The sequence below is a fragment of the Drosophila navojoa genome, chromosome 3 (assembly GCF_054131105.1).
Source record: "Drosophila navojoa isolate 15081-1374.11 chromosome 3, UAZ_NAV_1.0, whole genome shotgun sequence".
Taxonomy (NCBI): domain Eukaryota; kingdom Metazoa; phylum Arthropoda; class Insecta; order Diptera; family Drosophilidae; genus Drosophila; species Drosophila navojoa.
The window spans coordinates 21,267,283-21,288,038 of record NC_142891.1 but is presented as its reverse complement, the minus strand read 5'-3'; the positions used below and the strand labels follow the sequence as shown (position 1 = coordinate 21,288,038).

The window sequence follows — 20,756 nt, the reverse complement described above, 5'->3', positions numbered from 1 at the left end:
ATCAGCAAACCGCTTGAGTTTTATTCATAGACCGCTGGATCACACACAGTTTAAAGCTTCCGAAGCAAGGCAAGTCTTATTGACCGTCTTATATACCCTGTGCTACATCTACAATCAAGCATATCCCACCTGTAAGGCAAGGCGTTGATGAATTAAGCACTAAAGCCAGCTAAGTAAATCAAAACTGCAATCAAGAGAATTGCTCTGGGCGCCTTTGTTGCTGTTGTTGTGTTAGTTGTTGTTGTTAATGTTGCGCGCTGAGTCGAGTCTGAATGTCTGGTGCTCCTGTTACTCTTCCTCTTCCTGTCGCTATCGCCGCTCCTCGTGCTCCTGTTACGGCAACGCCCAGCTGCAGTGAGAAACAACAAAGAGCTTGCCGCAAACTGTGGCACACTGTGGCACTCTGTGGCACTCTGTGGCTGCCTGTGGGTCGGGGGTCTCTTGTGGGCATTGGGAGTGAGAAGACTCTATAATCTCGTTCAGTTAAGCGTCACGCATGCCACTCCCCTAAATTGATATGCCGGGCATGGCAAATGCAAACGCAAACAGCAACAAACATCATCATCAGACGGCCAAAAAAAAAAAAAAGGAAACAGAGCCAGAGAATGAACGAGATCGAGAGAGTGCGAGAGAGATAGAGCGAGAGTGTGAGAGAAACGCAGTCATCAAATCGTTCCTTGTCGCTGGCTGTCGCTTGGTGTGCTGTTGTTGTAGTTGTTGGTTGTTGGCACGTTGGTGGTTGGTGGTTGGTGGTGCGGCGGCATGCGGAAAATCATCAAAGCGTTTGCACGGCGGCTTTTTGCCTTTCATTGCGGCATTTCAAAGAAATGTTCCGACATACGGAACAGGCGAACAGAAACCAGACGAAAGCTGAAATTGTGCCAAAATACCAAATGAAATTGAAAACACGAAAAAAACATACACACAGACTCACACACACACACACACACTCTCGCACACACATACACGCACAGGGGGCAGGGCAACTCAGATGCGGTTGAACCACCACAGCAGTCGCTAGCATATAAAATTGGCTATGACCCGATTTTCTGCTAGTTTCATTATTATTTATTTATATGTTGTGTGTATTTTTTGGCGCGGTATTTTTGCTTTGTTCTGCAAAGCGAAGCGGCGAAAAGGGGTGGCAAGTGGCAATGGGCAATGGGCAATCGGCAATGGGCGCGAATCTTAGCGGGTGTGCGGGCTGGCTTGGCAAGGAGTGCTACACCTAGGGGCGTGTCTGTGCACATTGTGCAGGTCGGACACAAGTGCTCGACGCTATGCGATAAGCGTGTGATTCCTTTCACATTACATTACAAAAATGAGGTGAAATGAAACTGGGTTTGCCTTTAATCCAAATAACATACATATGTATATAAATATAGAGAGTCCGATCTATGCAAATAAAAAATGTCGCCAGATTTTTGTTGTCCTTTTTTCAAAGGAATTTTTCTTATTTTCTTCTTTTTTAATTTTATCTTTTTTTTTTTTGTATTTTTTTCAATGCTTGCTTTACACCAATGGATAAAATATGTGAGTATTTGTTTATATATATATTGATTAACGAGTATTTCGCATAGTGAATGTGCTTAATATGTTTTTTGGCTAGATATATATATACCTTTTTTTTTCAGTGTAAACACTTCTGTTCTTGGTTATGTATGTAGCTAGGACTTGCTCCATTTGCTAGGGATGGGACTCTTTGCAGAGTATCCCAAAAAAAATACTCTAAGGCGAGGAACCTACTGGTTTAACCCACCCCCAATAATATATATTGCGATCGATCAACATTTCCCAGGAGAAATTGAATTGGAATCGCAGCGTTGCCTATACTCTATATATGTACTGATCATATTTTTTATAATTACGTTCCTTAGACCTGCAGTACGCGTACTTTTCTTTATGTGTATTTCATATAGTTGGCCGAATGTTTCTCAAAAAACAACAAAAAAACAATTTAGTGCATCTGCTTTTAGCGCTGCCGTGCGCATTTTCTTAGTTTCTTAGTTTCTTCATTTGGAAGCTTTGATTGATTTACTTTTTCAATGCAAATGAATATTTGCTTTAGGATTAGAGGTATGACGACAACTGGACTGGCCTAGCCTAGAGCCAAGTTGTCCATCTGTGTAGTTTTGTTTAAAATATAGAAATTTTAAATGAATTGCCAAATTGCCAATTTTTTGGGAAAGAACAAAAATTATTTTTGGGGAAAAACATATATTTTTCAAAAGCCAATTATTTTTCATAACAAATATTTGAGATTTTGATAGATTCTCCTAAAGCCAATCGAAATTATTCTTATAAAATATATGTATAGATATATTTTTTATAAGACTACAAAATTTCACGAAAATATTTTTTCAATAATATAATTTTATATAAAGTATAAAAATATTTTTTGAATTTCAGTTGAACCAAATGTGGAATCAAAATATTGACTAAATTAATTAATTAAAAATATTTTTGCATTTTCAAAAATATTTCTATTTTAAATAAACGTATTTTGGAAAAATTTGAATAATCTGAGTGATATCAGATAAACTTAGTGAGCGCCAATTGCCATAAAATTTAATAAAAATGGGGAAGCTGAAAAAAAATTATATGCACACAGATATTTAGCCATAGGAAATGAATTTGTTGTGGAACCAAGGGAAAATTGTTTGTTACCTTAACCAGTGTTGTAAGGGACGTACATAGTTGTCTGTATATATGTGTGTGTATGTAGGTGTGCCTGTGTTGATTGAGATTCTCCAATCCTGTAACTGTCGGTTGAACAGAGATAGATTACAAACTATGTAGAGAGATATTTCCTATGTATATAGCAATGGGTGCAATGGCAATTCCATGCACGCCTTACTGTGGAAAAGTTAAGTGGTGTTGTGTTTACAGTGTTTGGTAGCTTTGCGGCCACTTGAATGGACCTTTCGCTTACTCTTGTTAGACAGTGTTACTAATATATTTCTTCGTGCTCGCAGCTATTCGGTTTCACATTTAAGTGCAATACACTGAGAATCGATTTGAGTGAACTTTTTATGGGATTGTTTTTCCTTTGTTTTGGTTTTGAGATCTGTTTATGGTTCTTGTTTTTTTTTTTTTTTTCAAGGGTTTCTTTATTATTTTGTTGTTTGTATTATAATAATAATCGTAATTATTACCGGTTCTACATAATTGATGACATCATTATCATAATCAATTGTCATTGTTTCCTTGCTCTGCTAATCATCAATGTTCTGAATTGTGTTTGTTTTGATTTACATTTATACATCCAGTTATACATATATATAAATATATATATATATATTGGATTATATACGTATGTATACATATATATTTATTTATTTAGTATATGTAGCGCATATTACACAATGGCGCGTTACATTTAGATATATGATCTCTCGTTTGCTCCGATGGAGATTATTATATATATATCGATCGATTCAATTAAATTACTTGTTTTTATTTGGTTTTTGTTTTGCTGAATAATAACATTTATATATATTTCTTTTCTTTTTGTATGTATGTATGTAATTGTCGTAAATAATTGAAGTATACATTTATATATAGTTTTATTTGTTTATTATTTTTTGTGTACATTTAGATATATATTTAAATTGCATATCGATTTCAATTTAAATATATTACGTTATACATATATATACGTGAATACATATATGTAGATTGATCTCTTAATTATGCTTGCACAAAAAACCTTTAATAGGTATGACCATAAACATGTTGTTGCCTGTTTATGTTAATGTGTGTCATTTTGTTCGTTTCGTGTAGTCGTGTTGATGTTTCTTTTCATATATTTTTAGTATATTTTAAGTGGCCTCAGCCAGCATAATTTTTTCTGCTGGTTTTACAATTTTTTTTGTAATTATTTTTTATGCACTTTTTTTTTTAAATGTTTCGTTAACACAAATTTCGCCAAGTGGCTAAACAGCGATATATATTTATTTATGTATATATAAATATTTTTATATATGTTATACACATCGATATTTGTCAAACTTATATATTATAATTTCATAATTTGTGTTTCTCATTTCTTTTCCAAAAATGTATGAAAGCCTGCGCTTGGTATTTGACTTCGCTTAAGTTGTATTTTATTTAATTGAAATATACAGCAATATTTTGTATCATATTTTCCCATATACATACATATATTTAATTTTCTGGATTTTTATTATTATATATATATGTATGGTTTAATTAATTACAACACGCATAGTTTTTAATGTGTGACAAATATGCATGTTATGTGGATATTCATATTTTATTTTTGTATTTATTTGTATTTGTATATTTTCATTTTCTTTTTTGTTTATTCAAGAAACTGAGACATTTAACATATCGAAATAAGCCAAAGTTTTGTTAAGTTTTAGTACTTTTGTTACAAATCATGTTGAACGTCATATGTATTTCACACTAATCTAGAAACAATGCTGCATCAAGTTGATAGCTCGGAATTCGATCGAGAGAAATGTTACGATGAACGCTTTAAGATATAGCCAAACCATTTTTAGCTTTGTATTGTCCATGTCTAGGTCAGTATTTTTCTTAATGTTTGTAGTATTTTTTCAGGGCGTCCAATGCTTAGATGTGCGTATTTACAGCCAGTCCAGAATGTCCGTCGGTAAGTCTACGTCTTCAGAGTCAGCTTGCGTTTAACTAGGAACTCAAACCATTTTGTATGCAGTCCGTCGGTCATTTAAGTCTGTCCAGGTCTGTCCACGGTTTGTATTTATGTATCTGTGCCAGCTGTACTCGGACAGCGATCGTTGCTTGCTCTCGATGGAATTCAGCTAACAAATTGATGCTAGCTTTGTTGGTATGTATTTTTATCCATACTATAATTACTAAAATTATCGGAAGCCTCGCTCTCTGCACTCCAGCGGGAGCTGTGGTGAGAGCAAGACTTCGGGGTCATTATGTACCGTTTTTGTTTTTGCCTAAGCATTGTCAAAATCTTTGTCAATTTTGCATTTTTTAGAATAGTTATTTTTTTTTTTTTAGTTCTTTGTATATCTATGTTACACCATCAATGAAAATAGTTTTAAGAAATGATAACTTCTGTGCCTGAACTACGCTTTTATTATATTTATAACATATATATAAATATATTTATATATATATTTCTATATATAAGTATATATATATATGTTTTGTTTTTAATTTTTATTATATTATGATTAGTTTTGCCTGTGTTATTTTGTAAGTTCCGTTCAATTTGCTACGCATGGTTGTATGCTTTTGAATATAATATAATTGTTTTTGTCGAATATACATCAATAATAATTGCCTTTTATATAGTTAATATACTTTTTACTACAATACATTTAGAGTTAATCGTCTTCTTCTTTTTGGTTTAGTACACTTATTTAATTTGTTTTTTCGAAGAACATTTGGAAATATTTGGTTGCAATTTGTATTTAATAAACACTGAAAAACATTTTGTTAAATTAATGGAAAAAACTCACTACTAAATATTAAATTGTCGTTTTCTTAAGTGTTTTTTTTTTTTTTTTTAACTGTAAACTTTAAATTGTATTTTTTATTTATACTTTCTACCACGTTAATAATAGTTTTTAAGAGATTTTTGCAAGCCCGAAGTTGTTGGTGGGCCTGCCACAGTTATTGTAATATTGTTTTTGCTTTTGTGTTGTGTTTGTGTAATTTTTTTTAAAAGTATTTAATGAATCTTGTCATTGTAACGAAGGAAATACTAACAAACAAATATTGCGTCTAGTTAAATTTTTTCGTTTTTGATATTTTCTTAACATTATTTAGTTGACATTTGATTTTTGTTTTTTCAAAAAGTTTTTCTCAAACTACAAATAACGCATGTATTTTTGTTTAACACCAACTGCTACAGCAAACTGTTAATTATTTTAATATTTCTCTTTTGTTTATGGGTATTTTTTTGCAGTAATTTTTGTGCTAACTTGCAGCATTTGCATTTAAATACATACATTTTCAGACACTGCGTTTAATCAACTCAGCTGCTCCTGTTCTTTTGTCCATAAAGGAATGTATTATATTTTGGTATTTTTTATATATATTCTTTTTAGTTTTCTTTTTTTTTTTTGGTTTTTGTTTTTGAATAATTTGCACTTACATAACTAATTTGTATTATCTTTAGTCAGTTGTGGATATCTTTTGTAGTCATTTGTATCATTGTGGCGATTCCGTTGTTTTGTGTTTAGTGTAACGTGTAATGCAGTATTTTTTAGATACCGCACCTAAACCATGTGTTCTTAGTTCCTGTTTAACATTTATCTAATAGTCCATTTGAAACATTCAAAGGGTCATGCCTGAGTGGGGATTTCATTTAGTTTGAATCGTATTTTCATGTGATGTGTTTGTGTATATGAGTGTTTGATTGTATATGTATTTTGTTGTTGTTTTTGTTGTTGTGTTTGTATTTGTATATGTGTACTTAGTATTTTCTTATCATGTTCTATTGCATGCCGGCGAAAGCATTAATTAACAATTTTGTGTGTTGTTAAAGCTTCGATTTCTAGATGTTGCGCTATCTTCTTCTTCTCCATATATGTGTGTGACACACCCTCCTAAACATTTGCTTCGACAAGTTCCTAGGGGATCGGCGAGTGCGAACGGTTTGCGAGCAATGCTTTTAGCTGCCTCGAAATCAGATGAGAAATACATGAGTTTAAAGCGCTGGCCACAAACTGCACGAACTCGCTGAGCCTAGTGCCGATTTGGTAAGTTTTTTATTTTTCATTTTTGGTTTTTGGTTTTTGGTTTTTGGTTTTCGGTTCGAAATAAATTCTTTTGGGATTTTGGTTTAATGAGAGAACTGAACAAATAGAGAGATTATGTATACATATAGACATAATAATTTGCACACATATGGTTGGTAAAACAATATTTAAATATGCTTTGCTGAAAATTTACACTCAGATATAGTAGTTAGTCCATATAATATAATATAATATAAATATTGACACTCACCATATTGTATATGAATAATGTATATTGTATATATATATATATATTTATAATATATAGAGTTTTTTTTTTTCAATATATAATAAACTTGTATAAGTAATTGTCGTACACATCAATAGCTTTTGTATCTGCATTTTTTGGTTTTCAGTTATTTTAAATTTTTTGTAAATAGAACTTTTTGCGTTTCTTCCTTCGTTTAGGTACAAATTTTACAATCATCCTCTTGCGGTATATATATATAAATATTTATATATATATATTTGTAGAGTTGTATATGTCTGCTCTTGTATATGTATATGTATGTTGTATGTGTGTCGCGTGTTGTTGTTGTTATTGGCATATGTATACCATTTAGTTTCTTTGTTGTTTGTTGTTCATATTTCTTGATCATCTTTCCCGCTGATTATTTCAAGCACATCGATTAGAGGTTTATATGCACACCAAAAATCAAAGGGTATTCATATGCGTGGTTTGCTTTAAATGTTTTATGCCAACATCGATAGATAAAATGCATTCATAATTGAATTTAAATGCTTAACAGCTACACATGTATATGTATATATATATAACATATATATATATATGTATATATGTATGTATAAATATTTGTCGTGATAACACTCAAATTTTGTTTCTCATACTTTTACATACGTTTTATATATATTCATGTACTTGATAGAAATATATGTGCGGCGCGCCGAATGCGACCACCAGCTTGAGTTGACCCCAGCCAGAGACGCTCTCAACGGATGACACGGGCTGGTGTGCGAACCCGTTGCAGCATGCTGGCGATGGGGCAAGCTCTGTGGCAGCATTGCAAGCGCTGTAAAATTATTTGGTTTTTCTTTCACTTGCCATCAAGTGGTGCAATTTGTGCTGAACATAGGCTTAAGATATACATATACATATAGCTCTTTACATATACATATATATATAGAAATTTTGTTTTTATATAACAACTGAACAGTTAATGCGTATCCAACTCTGGCCGACCATGTTGAGCCCTTTTCGAACCTTCCAAGTGCTTAGACCTTTCAACATAAATTGCATAAAAAAAAACAATGTGTATACTTTAATACTAGCTACAACAACTAAATTAGACCCCCGAAACGCTGCAACAAACGTGATGTAAACTAAAGGATTATTATTTTTGTTATTTGGTTTTTTGTTTTTGGTTTCATTTTGTTTTGTTGTTTTGCTTTTTATCCGCGCGCCTATTTCTTCTTCTGCTCAGCGGACGCTTTGGAGTCCTTGGAAGTGGCCTCCTTGGACTGCTCCTTCTCTTTGGCTGCGGCGGCTGCTGCTGCTTTGCTGCTGCTGGTCGGCGCCTCCTCTTCGGCGGCCTCCTTTGCCTTGTCCTCCTTGAGCGTCTCCTTGGTGGCGCCATTGTCCTTGTCCAGCTCACGTTTCTCGCCCGACGTGTTCGCCGGCAGAGCCTTCAGTATGGCATGCACCTCCTCGGCCACGGCCATCAGCACGAACTCGAACTGCTGGCGCGTGGCCACCAGGCCAGCTCGCTGATCTCGCAGATGCTCCAGTGTGGCGGCAATGTCTATTTCACGTGCGCCCTTGTTCATGCGTCCCAGCACCAGATCCAACAGTATGTAGGAGCCAGTGCGTCCGGCGCCAGTGCTGCCGTGCACCACAATGGGGCAGGAGCGACCACGATACGACTTGTTCACCTTGCTGCAAAGCCCAGCAGAGTTAATACAAAGAGAGGATATATTTATCCTCAGCGACTCACCGTCTAAAGTCCAGCAGCGCCTTCGCTTGCGGCGGCACGCCCATCTGCGGCCAGGACAGGAAGTGGAACTGGGTCACGGTGCGTGTTTCGCTAGTGCGCAAGTTTTTCAAGTAGAAAGAACGTACGAGGTAATCATCACACCAGATGTGCTCACTAACCAGGTGAACCTAAGGCGAACAGAGCTTAGTTTAGTTTTTGTTTGCGAACGGAGTCGGTCGGAGTTCGCTTACCTCATAGATGTGATAAACCTCCGCACCCTCTTCCGGCCAGTAGCGCGCACAGGCCACCTCTCCGTTCTCCTGCAGGCGACAGAGGGCGACTATGACAACAGCGCCCTGCTCCCAAATCATCTGCCAAAAGTGCGCCAAGGTCGAGGGCAACGGCCCCTGGGCTGCCACATAGGCGGGTGCACGAGGATCGTGATCGGTCTGATTGCAATTAAGTGATTAAGTGAATTTATTACTACGCCTTAGTCACATCTACTCACAATAGTTGACGCATTCACATAGTCCAGGCCCTCGGCATTGGCCAAATGGTTGAGCACCACCCGCGAGTGATCGTAGGGCAGCGGAGCGCCGGGTCGATTCAGGTTAGCGCATTGCGGCTGGGAGGCGGCATCTCGGGCGCTAGGTTCGGCCTCGTAGCGGCACAGCGCCTCCCACTCACGCTGCAATCGGCCCTTGTTCCGCAGATGATCCTCCATATATGACTGCAGAAAGAGAGATTGGATTAGAAGAAACAGTTTTCCTTGATTTACCGCACTCCCTTTGGAGCAGACCGTTGGACTGGAATGAACGGGAGCAAGCTTAAATCAGTTTCTTTTCTATACTCACCAGCACCATGTGTCCAGTTGAGATGTCCATGTTCGTCAACGCTGGCTCCTCGCTCCATGAGGATGTGCTGGAGCGTGATGATGGCGGCCGGCCCTCGTTCTCCTTGCTCAGCGAGGTGATGCGTCCGCTGTGCGCCTGATCGGTGGCATTGGCACCACCACCGACACCACCACCACCAGCACCACTAGTCGTTGTGTTGCCATTCTTCCCGGCCATACGTGCGCGGCAGAGCTCTTGATAGTCTTTGCTGCAGCTTTCCGCACCCGACATGCCCGTCTGCAGGCCGCCCAGCTTGTCGCGTTTGCGATCATGCCGCTTGATCAGAATGAGCGTCACAAAGATCACAATCACAGCCGCGGCGCCTGCACCGGCGAACATGTAGGCCATTATGTGGGTCACATCCGGCCCCTGCTCGGCCAGCTCGATGGGCGATGCAGAGATGCCCGGATCGCGCAGATCCTTGACCCGATCGCCGACGCCGGCGTGCAGCACATAGAAGCCGACGCGTCGCTGAATGTTGTTCTTGACGCCGCGGTTCTCATTGATGTAGCGAGCCACATCAGCGGCCGTCTTGCGCTCGGGGTTGTTTGAGTCCACCCGGAAGCTGACTTCGTGCGGTTGAACGCTGCAGAGCATATAGAGATGAGCAATGATTAAATAAACAAAGTTTTCGAAAATTATCAAATAGGTCATTGTACTTGAGACCCACTGCTCATAGAACCTACGTTAAATAAGAAAAGTATCCCTGCATGTGTAGTATTTGCGCCAGCTCATTCATGATGCGCTGCCCATCGTACCAACTGTCAATGCTGCGTGGAAAGAGAGAGTTGAATTCAGGGAATTCGGCTTAGATTTTCATTAGCTTGAGCTTACGGGTTCTTCACGAACACATGTGCATATTCAGTGTCTACGGTGTGCGGCGCATGATCCTCGTCCGAGTGCTGCTCCTTGACGACCTTCTTCTTCTTGAATGGCTCGTTGACATCGCCGCCTTTGATGTGAGCGGGCAACACCTCCTTGTTGACGTCCTTGGCATGCAGCGGCTTCTCCGTCTCCAGCTGGTTGCTCTGCTCAGAGGATGGCGGACCTAGCTGGGGACCCGGTTTCTTCACATCGAGTCGCTCGTGACGCGCAAATCCCAGCATGTTGGCCAGCAGCGCTTGCTTGATGTCCGCTGGCTCGTCCGCCTGCGCCGAGTCCTGCTGCTGCTCGTCCTGCGGCACCAACAACAGCCCACCCTCCGTGTAGACGCGCTGGTTGTGCAGCGCGCGCGGATAGCTGTTGGATGCCAGCATGGCCTCCTCCTCCAAGGGTGTCAGCGAATTGCGGCGCAAACTGGTCTCGAACGCCAGCTCCTGCTCCTGGACATTGACGTCGTTGTCGCTGGGGCGTCGCTTCATCAACTCTGGCTGGGCAGGCAGCGGAGCCAACGGCTCCTGGGCCAGGCCCTGCTCCTTGGCCAGTTCGCGGAAGAAGGAGTGCTTGAGCTGCTGTCCACGACGCTTGAACGGCGCATAGTTGTCCGGAAAATAGAGCTCACTGGACTCGTTTAGCTCCTCGGGCAGAAAGCCGGGTGCTGCCGACGGCGGATCCGGGTCCTGGGACTGCGACTGCTGCTGCTGCTGTTGTTGCTGCTGCTGCTCCACAATCGCCTCCAGCTCGTCCATGGCATTGGCTGGCTGTTGGTTGCGCTGATAGGGCTGCGGATCGGGCTCGGAGGCGGCCAGTATTTGGTAGAGCTCCAGCCGATTGCGTGGACTGCCCGCCTTGGCGTCCTGCTCGGCCAGGCGCATGGCCATCCGTTGCCGTTCCGTGTCCAAAAACGCATCCATCACACTCGGAAGTTCCAGTTGTGAGTTCTTCATATGCCCGTCCAGCTTGCCAAAGTGCTCCAGCTCGCTGGGATCGTGACGCAGCCGACGGCGATCCTGCAGCTGCAGCTGATGGAGGATGCTATTGAAGCCGCTGTCCTGCGGCTGCTTCTTGTGCATCGCCGGATAGAATTGCGCTTGCTGCCTGGGCTGCGTCTGATCCAAGTAGTCCGCATTGCTCAACTCCAGCTGCTCCGCCTCCGGCGGCGTGAATCGCACATAGGCTAACGCGCTCGCCGGATCGCCATAGTCGGGTGGCGCTGGCGCCAAGTTGGCGCAGAGGTTCGGCGGCAGCTGCTGTTGGCGCTGCAGCGAGAAGAGCGCTCCCTGGATGCGGCACTGCACGTAATGATGGTCCCAGCCTAGGCCGGCGCCCTGCAGCTCCTCCAGCATGGTGGCCAGCAGACGTGATTGGTCCTCGGTGAGTGGTGTCCTGCGAACAGACAGACAACACAATTAGCGCGCCGCACTCGCATGCAAATTGCGACAAGGATAATTACTTCTCAATGTCCTCGACGTCAACTCCAGTGGTCGGAATGCACTTCCCAAAGATGTTGTCTGTGGAATGCAAATTATGCACAATTTTAATAGGCCATGTAACTGCATTAATAGCGCGTGTCTTACAATGACTACAACACAATCTCTTCACCAACGCCTGCCCAACACCCCCGCATTCACCCATTAACCAACACATTGGCTACCTTTTGTTTTCACCCTGATTTACGAGCGTTTAAATGCATATCCTTGCCGCTAGTCTCGAACCTCATTTGCATAATGTAAATGCGGTCTGGGCTGAAAAAACTGCGACTGCGACTGCGACTGCGACTGCGGCTCCCAGCTCCCCATATAATAAATACCTCGACATGTGTGCGAATACACTGATAAAAAACCATTAAATATTGTTTGCACTTTGGGGTGTGCCGCCAGCTCAGAGCCCTGCTATGTTCTCTGAGTTTGATTTCAATTTTTCTGAGTGCAGCTTCCATTTCACATAAACTTTCTAAGCGTGGGCGTCGACACACTGTCAGAAATCGAGGCTAATCTTATAGACTCAGCCTTGACTATAGACTTTGCAGCATTTATTTCATTGACATATCATGTGAGATATGTGAGTGAATACACTGAGAAATAAAATTCACTACTCACTTACAATTTCCTGGCTAGCAACAAAGTTATTTGAGTTTTCGTACGATTTCTAAAAATTCGTTTCAGTTTATAAATATATATTCTCGAATATTTATTTATACCTTTTGCATTATTCTTGGCATTATCTCGTTTCCCTTTGCCTCATTTTCCATTCAATTCAAAGTCTTTAGCAAATTTTTCCAAGTGCAGTTTCCCCTTTTACATTTGAGCGCGAACATTTTTCGCTTTTGGGGTCAAGCAATTCATTCTATTTTATTTTCTTCCCTTGCAATTTGCACCATTTTTCGCAGGTTTTCTTCTTCTTCTCGAGCAGCAGCTGCAGCTGTTGCAATTGTTCTCTGTCGGCCCCGCCGTCAACGAATTTCACAGCGCTTACATAAGTAATTGAGTGTGTTCTCGATAATGCACTGTTAGTCCCATCCCCAAGACCCCGAGTCCTGCCATTGCTCCCCCAATTGTTTGGGGGATCCTTTTCTGGTCCTCCGTTACGCTTTTCGAATACGCTTTGCTTTGAAGCACTGGGCAAATACGAAAATTTATACTTCAGGCCGGGACCAAATGATTCCCAAAACTCAGATGTGCCCGCTGCAATTTGACCCACAGAATGCCATTTTTTTCTCTTCCCTCAGTTGGGTCCGAAGTGCATTTCTGGTCACTGTTCGCAATCGCCTTTCCCTCCGACGAGGTTGTGACCCACACACGCCTGCCGTGTGTGTGTGTGTGTGAAATCGTTTTATGTTGCAGCTTCGCCTGCTATTGGGCACTTAGTGCTATCGAGCACCCTCGGGCTGTGCAGTCCACGCTTCACTTGGATAAAGCACCAAAGCCTGTCATTAGTTCATCTGTTCGGATGCTCAACGAAAATGTTAGAAATGGAAACGTTTTCAGCTGCAAGTTTATTGGAACTAAGGCAAGATTTCCTCTTTGTATGTGCGGGCATAATTGGGTGAGAATTGTTGCATGCTCGGGTTATCTTTGGTAAATATGACACCTGTTCTAAAATTGAAATTCTTGGCTGCCTTCCTTTAAATGCAAGCCACACTCAATCGAAAATATATGCATTAAATACAATATTTTATTATTTTCAACCCACACGCTCATGAACTGCACTTAATATATGTACATATATGTATATGCACATAGTTATTTTTGTGCACTCTCAGCAAGAACACTGCACATACATATATATATTTATTTGCCTCCAGCTATATTTGTTCTCTCTAAGAGGCAAATTTCAGGCCATTAACGACAAGCAACCCGGAGATATGCATCTATTGCCTAACCCTCACCCATTTTAAACATCATACAATATTTTTGCACAGTTGATAAAGACACTCGTTGACACTTTATAAGCACACACAATCAGATATTGTTGCTGCTGTAGTGTGTACATGTACATGTATATGTATATAGAGTTAATCGACTGTTGTCGTTGATATCTGAACTTACCATCGTAACAGACCTCGGAGTGGGGTATGCAAAGCGTCCTAACAAACTGGCAGCCTGCAAGCAAAACAAAGAGAGAAATCCACATGAAAGAGTTGTTAGCACAATGTAGACGAAAGAAAAACCAAGAATAATGGGCACAACAACAACTTTCAGTTAAGACATAATAATGTGGTAAAAGCCAAATCAGCATTACCCCCGCACCAAGTAAATGCTGGCGAGGCACAGGCACCACCCGAATCACTCGAACCAGCAGCGGTGGCGGCAGCAAACGGTTTAGAGTTTTGGCACGTCGCCATTTTGTCGTTGCCTGTTTGCGGTTGTTGTTGCTAATGCTGTTTGTGTTGTTGTTGTAGTTTTTGTTGTTGCTGTTGTTGGTGTCATGTAGCACTTGCTTGGCTCTTGGTTGAATAAACGCTTTTTATGAGCATGTCGCACATGACACACGCCGCACACACACACACACACTCACCACACACACACAGACACGCATGTGTACCCACAGCAACAGACAAACTGCAAAATATCCCGACAGGATCCCCAAAAATGCTTCTCAGTCAAATAGCTCTGCTCACCAAGCTATTGTTGTTGCTGCTGCTGCTGTTGCTGGCTGTTGCTGCTGTTGCTGGCTGTTGCTGGCTGTTGGCTGTGACGTCAAGACAAGAGACTGAAAAATGTGGCACTTTCTTGTCGCCATCTTCGACGGGGCGCACATGAGCCACAGCTCACGTCGCCCACGTCAACGCCTGTCGTTACACGCGCAGAAGACAGCCGCTGCCTCCCGCTGCCGCTCTCGCTCCCACTCACACGCCCACTCCTTAGCAGCAACTCCCACTCCCTTTCCCATTCCGTTGTTGAAAAACTTTGCGTTTTTTTTTCTGTTTTGGTTGTCAACACGAAACACGCTGCTTTTGGCTGCGCTTAAACTTTTCCCTGTTGACGCACCAACATTTCTTGGCCATTAATTAAGCCGCAGTAATTTGTGTGCGGGCAGCCGTGGGTTAGTTGCCAGCCCACCAAAAAACGCTGCTGTCCCTCGCTCCCACTCTTCCTCTCTCGCTCTCCCCGGATCTAACGACCCCACATTCATTCCCAATTGCCAGCGGCCTCGCGGACTGAGCACTTTAGGCGTTTGTTTTTTAATTGTTGTATAATTGCAGGCCGAGCATGGCTGAAAATTAATCTCTTGAGGGCCACTTAACATGCCCTGCCATCAAACAGAAGCGGCCACAGTCAACATAATTTGGTTTCTTGCGACCAACCCGAGAGATGGGGACTGAATAAAGCATAAGCATGATGTTGACTTTGATAAGAAACTGACCGGGTTAGGGAATATAATACATAATACATGGGATAAGAAAGTGCAGGAAAATGTTGTGTATCAAGCTGTAGCTTAAAACCAAATTAAAAGTTGACGATCTTGGAGCTATAGAGAAATCGGTTACAATTTGTACCCGAAATAATGTTAATTTTTATCCATGCTCACTTTAAACTCTTTCTACCCAACTGCAGAGTATGCGTTAGTCGTTTACATTGTAAGTGCACGCCCGTTCTATTTAATGCCACAGGCCTGAACCTTTTTTGATAAGCGCCCGAAATAATATGCATAATTTTTAGCCGTTTTCACGCCATTACAAATTAAGTAGACCCCATTTTGTGAGTCTGTTAAAAAAGTGTTGCCTAATTTAAGGCGCAGGGGAAACAAATGACTTCATCCGTCAGTCGAGATGAATGTGGAATGTGAATGTGACTACTGAAAGCAGTCAAGCAGCCACATTAAGAGCCAGTGCAGCCTTTTGAACATGCCACGCATTTTATTCCTATTCTGGTCAGGCCATCAAATGTCAATTTGTGGGCGAGTTTATTGCACACTCAACTGCAACATTGTTGGCCAATAGCCGCCGTCTGTCTGTCTGCGTGCCATTTCTAAAGAATTTCACGACTTCTGTGTCAACATGACAGATTGAAGCGCACTGCGTGAACGAAGCCCAAACTGTCAATAAATGTGAAAAGTGCTTGTCAATAGCTGTCAAACGAGGCCAATGTGGCACGTGTCTGGCTGCCACTTGCAACACGATACCCAGCAAAAATACATCTCTCGTAGGCCAAAAGCAATTTTGTTGCCAGTCTAATTGACGCTGGCCATGGGCATGGGCATGGGCTAGCTAAGTAGACTGGCTGCCAGCTGAAGAGCTGAAGAGGCACTGCAGTTAGATACCAACGCAATCCCAGCAAATCATTTATGCTAGAAGAGCAGATGCTTAGCTTTGACTGGATGCAAGCGCTATATTATGCCAGACCGCTCGAAACTCTCTACTCTGCGTGTATCCTACTTCAGTAACCTTTGCTATGCCATACGAGAAGACAAACCACTAGGAACTCTCTATACAGAGTGTAGCAGGTAGTTCCGTTTACGAATAGATTGTCCTTGATTTTATTAAAAAAAAAAATGATTAAACTGCACCTATTTATGTACTCCGTCAATTTAGATAACCCGGAAATCATTAGCCCCAATATATTTCCCGGAAATTTGATCTCAAAGAGCTCCGAAGGATCAGTCAGCCTAGGTAGCCTAGATTGCATCACACATTCTATTCCCTTCAGCCAACACATCTTCACTCTCTCAAGCCAAGATATTTGAGTAGAACAGAGAACGATTTCATTCTACTAAAAGCCATTTCTTATATCCTACGACTTATCATTTTGTAGTATGCCATTCAGATAGACATACACGCTGCACTCTGAACTACCTACTCAGGCCAGCTGGCTTCCGTCGTTCAAGCTCTTAGCTCACTTCCACTCTATAAAGAACACAAACGTTTGATGGGCAAACTTGCAAACGCTCCTCTCCTCAGCCCGCTGCACCCAGTTCGCCATCCTTTTTTCCGGCTGTCTGTCAACATGGTTGGCACGCGTAGAAAAACAAATCACGCTCAACATCAAAGCCCATAAGCAGTGTCCTTAGCCGAGCCTCATAAATATGCAGGCTCATGTGCTGAGTCGCTACGGGCATGGGCCCAGCCCGGCCCGGCCCGAACGGACCCGTTGCCAGTGTGCTTTTTCCGATAAGGCGCAACGTGGCGTATGCGCAATATTCCACACTTTGCACTGTGCCACCTACGCCGAAATATTCGCTTTGTGGCCAGGCACCAAATGGAGCCTGCTAAATGGCCGGCCAATAAACCGAAACGAGGCTAACTGCCTTCAAAGCCCGCGGCAAACGCGTTGCAGCAGCCAATTGCCCCATTACGTTCATTCACTCTTTGCTTTCGCTCTCCCCCCACCTTTTTTGTGAGTGCTGCAAGTTTTATTTATATTTGCACTCGATTTGCTGCAAAAAGTGCGTGAATCCGCTGCAAGTGGCAAGCAGAGGCCGGAAAAACGACGCTGTGAGGGCTCTTTGAATTGATACAGCTTTTTCAATTGAGTGTTACTGAGAGAGAGAGAGAGACAGAGTGAGAAGGAGCTGACAGATTGATAGACTGAAGTATGCCACTTGGGCTATATAATTTATATGATAATTTTCCATTCGCTTGACCTGCTTTCTTTTATGAGACTTCTGCGTAACCGGCTCTGATATGGCTTGAGTAATGAGATGATTTCGCTCTTTGATGTCCGCACAGCCTTTGCTGTTGTGCACCATGTTGAGGTGGCATTTGCCATGATTTGCAATCTTCGAGTGCAGCATAGCATAACAAATCAAAATCAAAGCGCATATCAATGCTATCCGTATCAGCTTGTGCTGAAGCCATGGCACGTCCATTACTCATTCATTGTTGCCTTTGTGGTTGCATCAATTCATGTGATTGATACGTTGGCGCTACAGCTCGAGCGTCTGTCAACGAGCTGAAACCAGAGAACGACTAGAGAGCTCTAGAGAGCTCTAGAGGGCCCTATAGTGCCAGCTATAGAGAATGGCAGCTGGAGGAAACTGTTCAAGTTATTGTCAGTGGCTGGGATGTCTCTATGGCAACGCAGCCACATTATTTATTTTTCTTCACATAAATTATGGTTACGGTTACGGCTTCGGCCGCTTGGCAAACAGCGAACGGACCCCAAACAATTTAATAAATTCAGCCACAGGGTGAAATTGAAAATTCCACTGCTTTCAGCCACCAACGGGCAACAGTCAACAGCCACACCCACGTCCACAATTGAGACGCATTTTTGATTGATGTCCACGGTCATATGCACAAGCCTGTTGCGGGCTCCAATTTACAGGTCCCAGGTCCACGTCAAGGTCCAGGCCCAGGTCCAGGTTCAATTTCTGCTCCGTCTGGCAGCAAATGTTGTTTACTTAGTCGCTCTGTGGCTTCTGCTCTGGTTCGCTGTTATTTGCTTTCGGGTCAAGGAATTTTCAAAAGATTTTTATTTCATAACCACGTTTGTTTTTTTCCATTTTCTCGCCCACTCTGCGCCGCCTGTCGACCGCAGCAGCGACACGTGTGAGCGCTGCAGAGGACAAGCGTCCGGGCTAACGTGCGGTATGTGTAATGTGTGCAAAATAATAAAAAATTTGAAAAAAATGTGAATAAAAGTGAAAGCCACAGCATATCTTGCGGCTCGCATACAGTGGGCCAGCTTGTCAGTTTAATGAGCGATATTATTCAAAAAGTATGTGCAGCAATATGTTATGGCACACTGGATTATGTTGTCACTAAAGGTCGCAGCAAGCAAGCATAATAAAATACACAAATTTTTAATTTAAAGAGGAACATAGGGGAAAGCAATTTATCTCGCCCAGCAACAAGTCTTGAATTGAATTTCGCCGTGAAATATTTTAGAACATTTCTCTAGCTTAAGGGATGTGCGCGAATATAATTGATGACTCCACAGACAATTAGAAATGAATTTGCTACCCCACTGTGCGGTCGTGCGTGTACCTAAAATGCGAGTTTTTCTGCCATAATGATGTTGTTCCGGGGGCATTCGCATAAAAATGCGCTGACAACGTGTGTCAATGGCTAGGGCTAGGGCCAGCCACAAGGATAACAGAACATGACCAGGATACTGGCGCTGGCACCGGGGCCAGAATAACTGTCAGAGGGTCGACAGAGACACAGACGCACGCACATATAAAGTGAAATAAATAATAACAGGGCGACCATTAATCGCGACAAAGACAAGAGCCAGGAGCCGAACCAAAGAGGAGCAAATCAGAGCAGAGCCAAAGGCAATGCGAGTGTATAGCAGAGGCCAGAGACAAGGGGAGCGCAATGAGAGATGAGCACAGTGAACTGCGAAGAGAGTGACAAAGAGAGAGAGGGAGATGGTGAGGGAGAGGCAGAGCTACCTAAACATGCCATGGGAGAAATGATAGACACAAAGCTCGGCGACTGCGGCAGCTCGTTAAAGACCAACATAACAAGACACACGAGCCGCCAGTTATACCCCCTCCTGTCTCTCTCTCTCTCCTCTATTCACCTCTCTCTGTCTCTCCCTCTCACACTCCTTATCTGCACTACCAATGTATTATGTCAAGCATTTAATGCCTTGCCAGTGACATGCGACACGCAGCGCGATGCCTGGCAAAGCAAACAAACAAATAAAACATAATGAAGCCAGGACTGAGACTGAATGCAGTGCCTAGCAACCGAGCCAACGCAGCATCCAAAGCTGTGCAGCTGTTTACGGGCTCAGCTGCAGCGTAGCTAAGAGGAAAACAAGCTGAGGCTGTTGCCGAGTGTATAATACTCTAATTTATAATAGATGTGTGACTTAGCTACAATTCTATGTGAGATTTGCTGCTGATAAACAAAAAAGGAAATGTTTGAGATTTGCCTCTTGTTTTGAAGGGCACTGCAGAGCAGTGAAGTTTAATATATGAGAATAGAAAGAATATAATGGAATAGAATAGAATAGACTATAAAGGCAGAAAAAATACAAATATGAATTCTATTTTTTATAACTTTGATAAACTATTTTTTTATTTTTGTATTGCTACTTCTTCTTTGACTAATTATTCTCAACAGAAATATATACTTTAATATCCTTCGAAAAATAACGTATAGAGAATATATAAGCTTAGCGCAAAAGTTCGTCTATTAGAAGTAATATTTATGGGACTATACGATTAGATTTAAAGCAGTTTTAAGGTGGAACTGAATTTAAGGTGGTTTCGCCTGAGTCTTTTTTCTGTTGTATTACGATAGCAGCTCCCAAGAATATCGTCTCTCGAAGTATTTTTGGTCACCTCCTGGATTTTTCCACAGTTGACGATGCTCTCTTCTCTTCCAAAAGACCACAGATATGTATTTTTTATTATATTTAATCTATTTTTTTTTCAGTACTTTTTTACAGATCAGATCAATAATAGTTAACTCATATATCGATTGGTTTTGTTATGTTATATCGACATACTAACTGCAATAGAGCTCTGCAAAGTAAATTTTTAATTAAAGTAGCTCTCGACTAGCTTTGCAAGCTCTACATATTCCCGAAGCTCGTTTCATATAGTCTTAGTCAGATTATGTCATTACTATCATCCATCCACATCCACTCCAAATTCAGCTCTATTCAAATATGTCCAGCCTGTGGATTAGGTTAGTTTAGCCATATATTATATCATCATCATCAAGTTGTGCACATTGGCCATTGAAATCCGCCGACCCCTCTTGCTGTAGAGCACACAAAAGACATAAGCCGAAACGTATGCAGCTCTCAATGTCGTTTAAGCTTAGCTTTAGCCACGTTTCGTCTGGGGCTTTTGTGTTTCAGCTTTATGAAGTGTAAATAAGCGGCGTC

At 41.8% G+C, this 20,756-nt stretch overlaps 1 protein-coding gene across 3 annotated transcripts in view; it reads right to left on the bottom strand.

Moving 5' to 3' along the window:
* Positions 1-3,038: 3,038 nt before the first annotated feature.
* The window catches only part of IA-2 (tyrosine phosphatase IA-2), a 49,515-nt gene continuing 31,797 nt past the window's right edge, over positions 3,039-20,756 (bottom strand). For all 3 annotated transcript variants that reach the window (XM_089258250.1, XM_089258249.1, XM_089258248.1), the window contains 9 exons: positions 14,016-14,069; positions 11,921-11,978; positions 10,423-11,853; positions 10,275-10,358; positions 9,550-10,174; positions 9,204-9,425; positions 8,947-9,144; positions 8,717-8,883; positions 3,039-8,658 (listed from right to left, as the gene is read on the bottom strand). In XM_089258250.1, the coding sequence (XP_089114376.1) occupies positions 8,187-8,658; positions 8,717-8,883; positions 8,947-9,144; positions 9,204-9,425; positions 9,550-10,174; positions 10,275-10,358; positions 10,423-11,853; positions 11,921-11,978; positions 14,016-14,069 (3,311 nt within the window). In that variant the 3' untranslated portion in view covers positions 3,039-8,186. The remainder of the gene's footprint in view (positions 8,659-8,716; positions 8,884-8,946; positions 9,145-9,203; positions 9,426-9,549; positions 10,175-10,274; positions 10,359-10,422; positions 11,854-11,920; positions 11,979-14,015; positions 14,070-20,756) is intronic.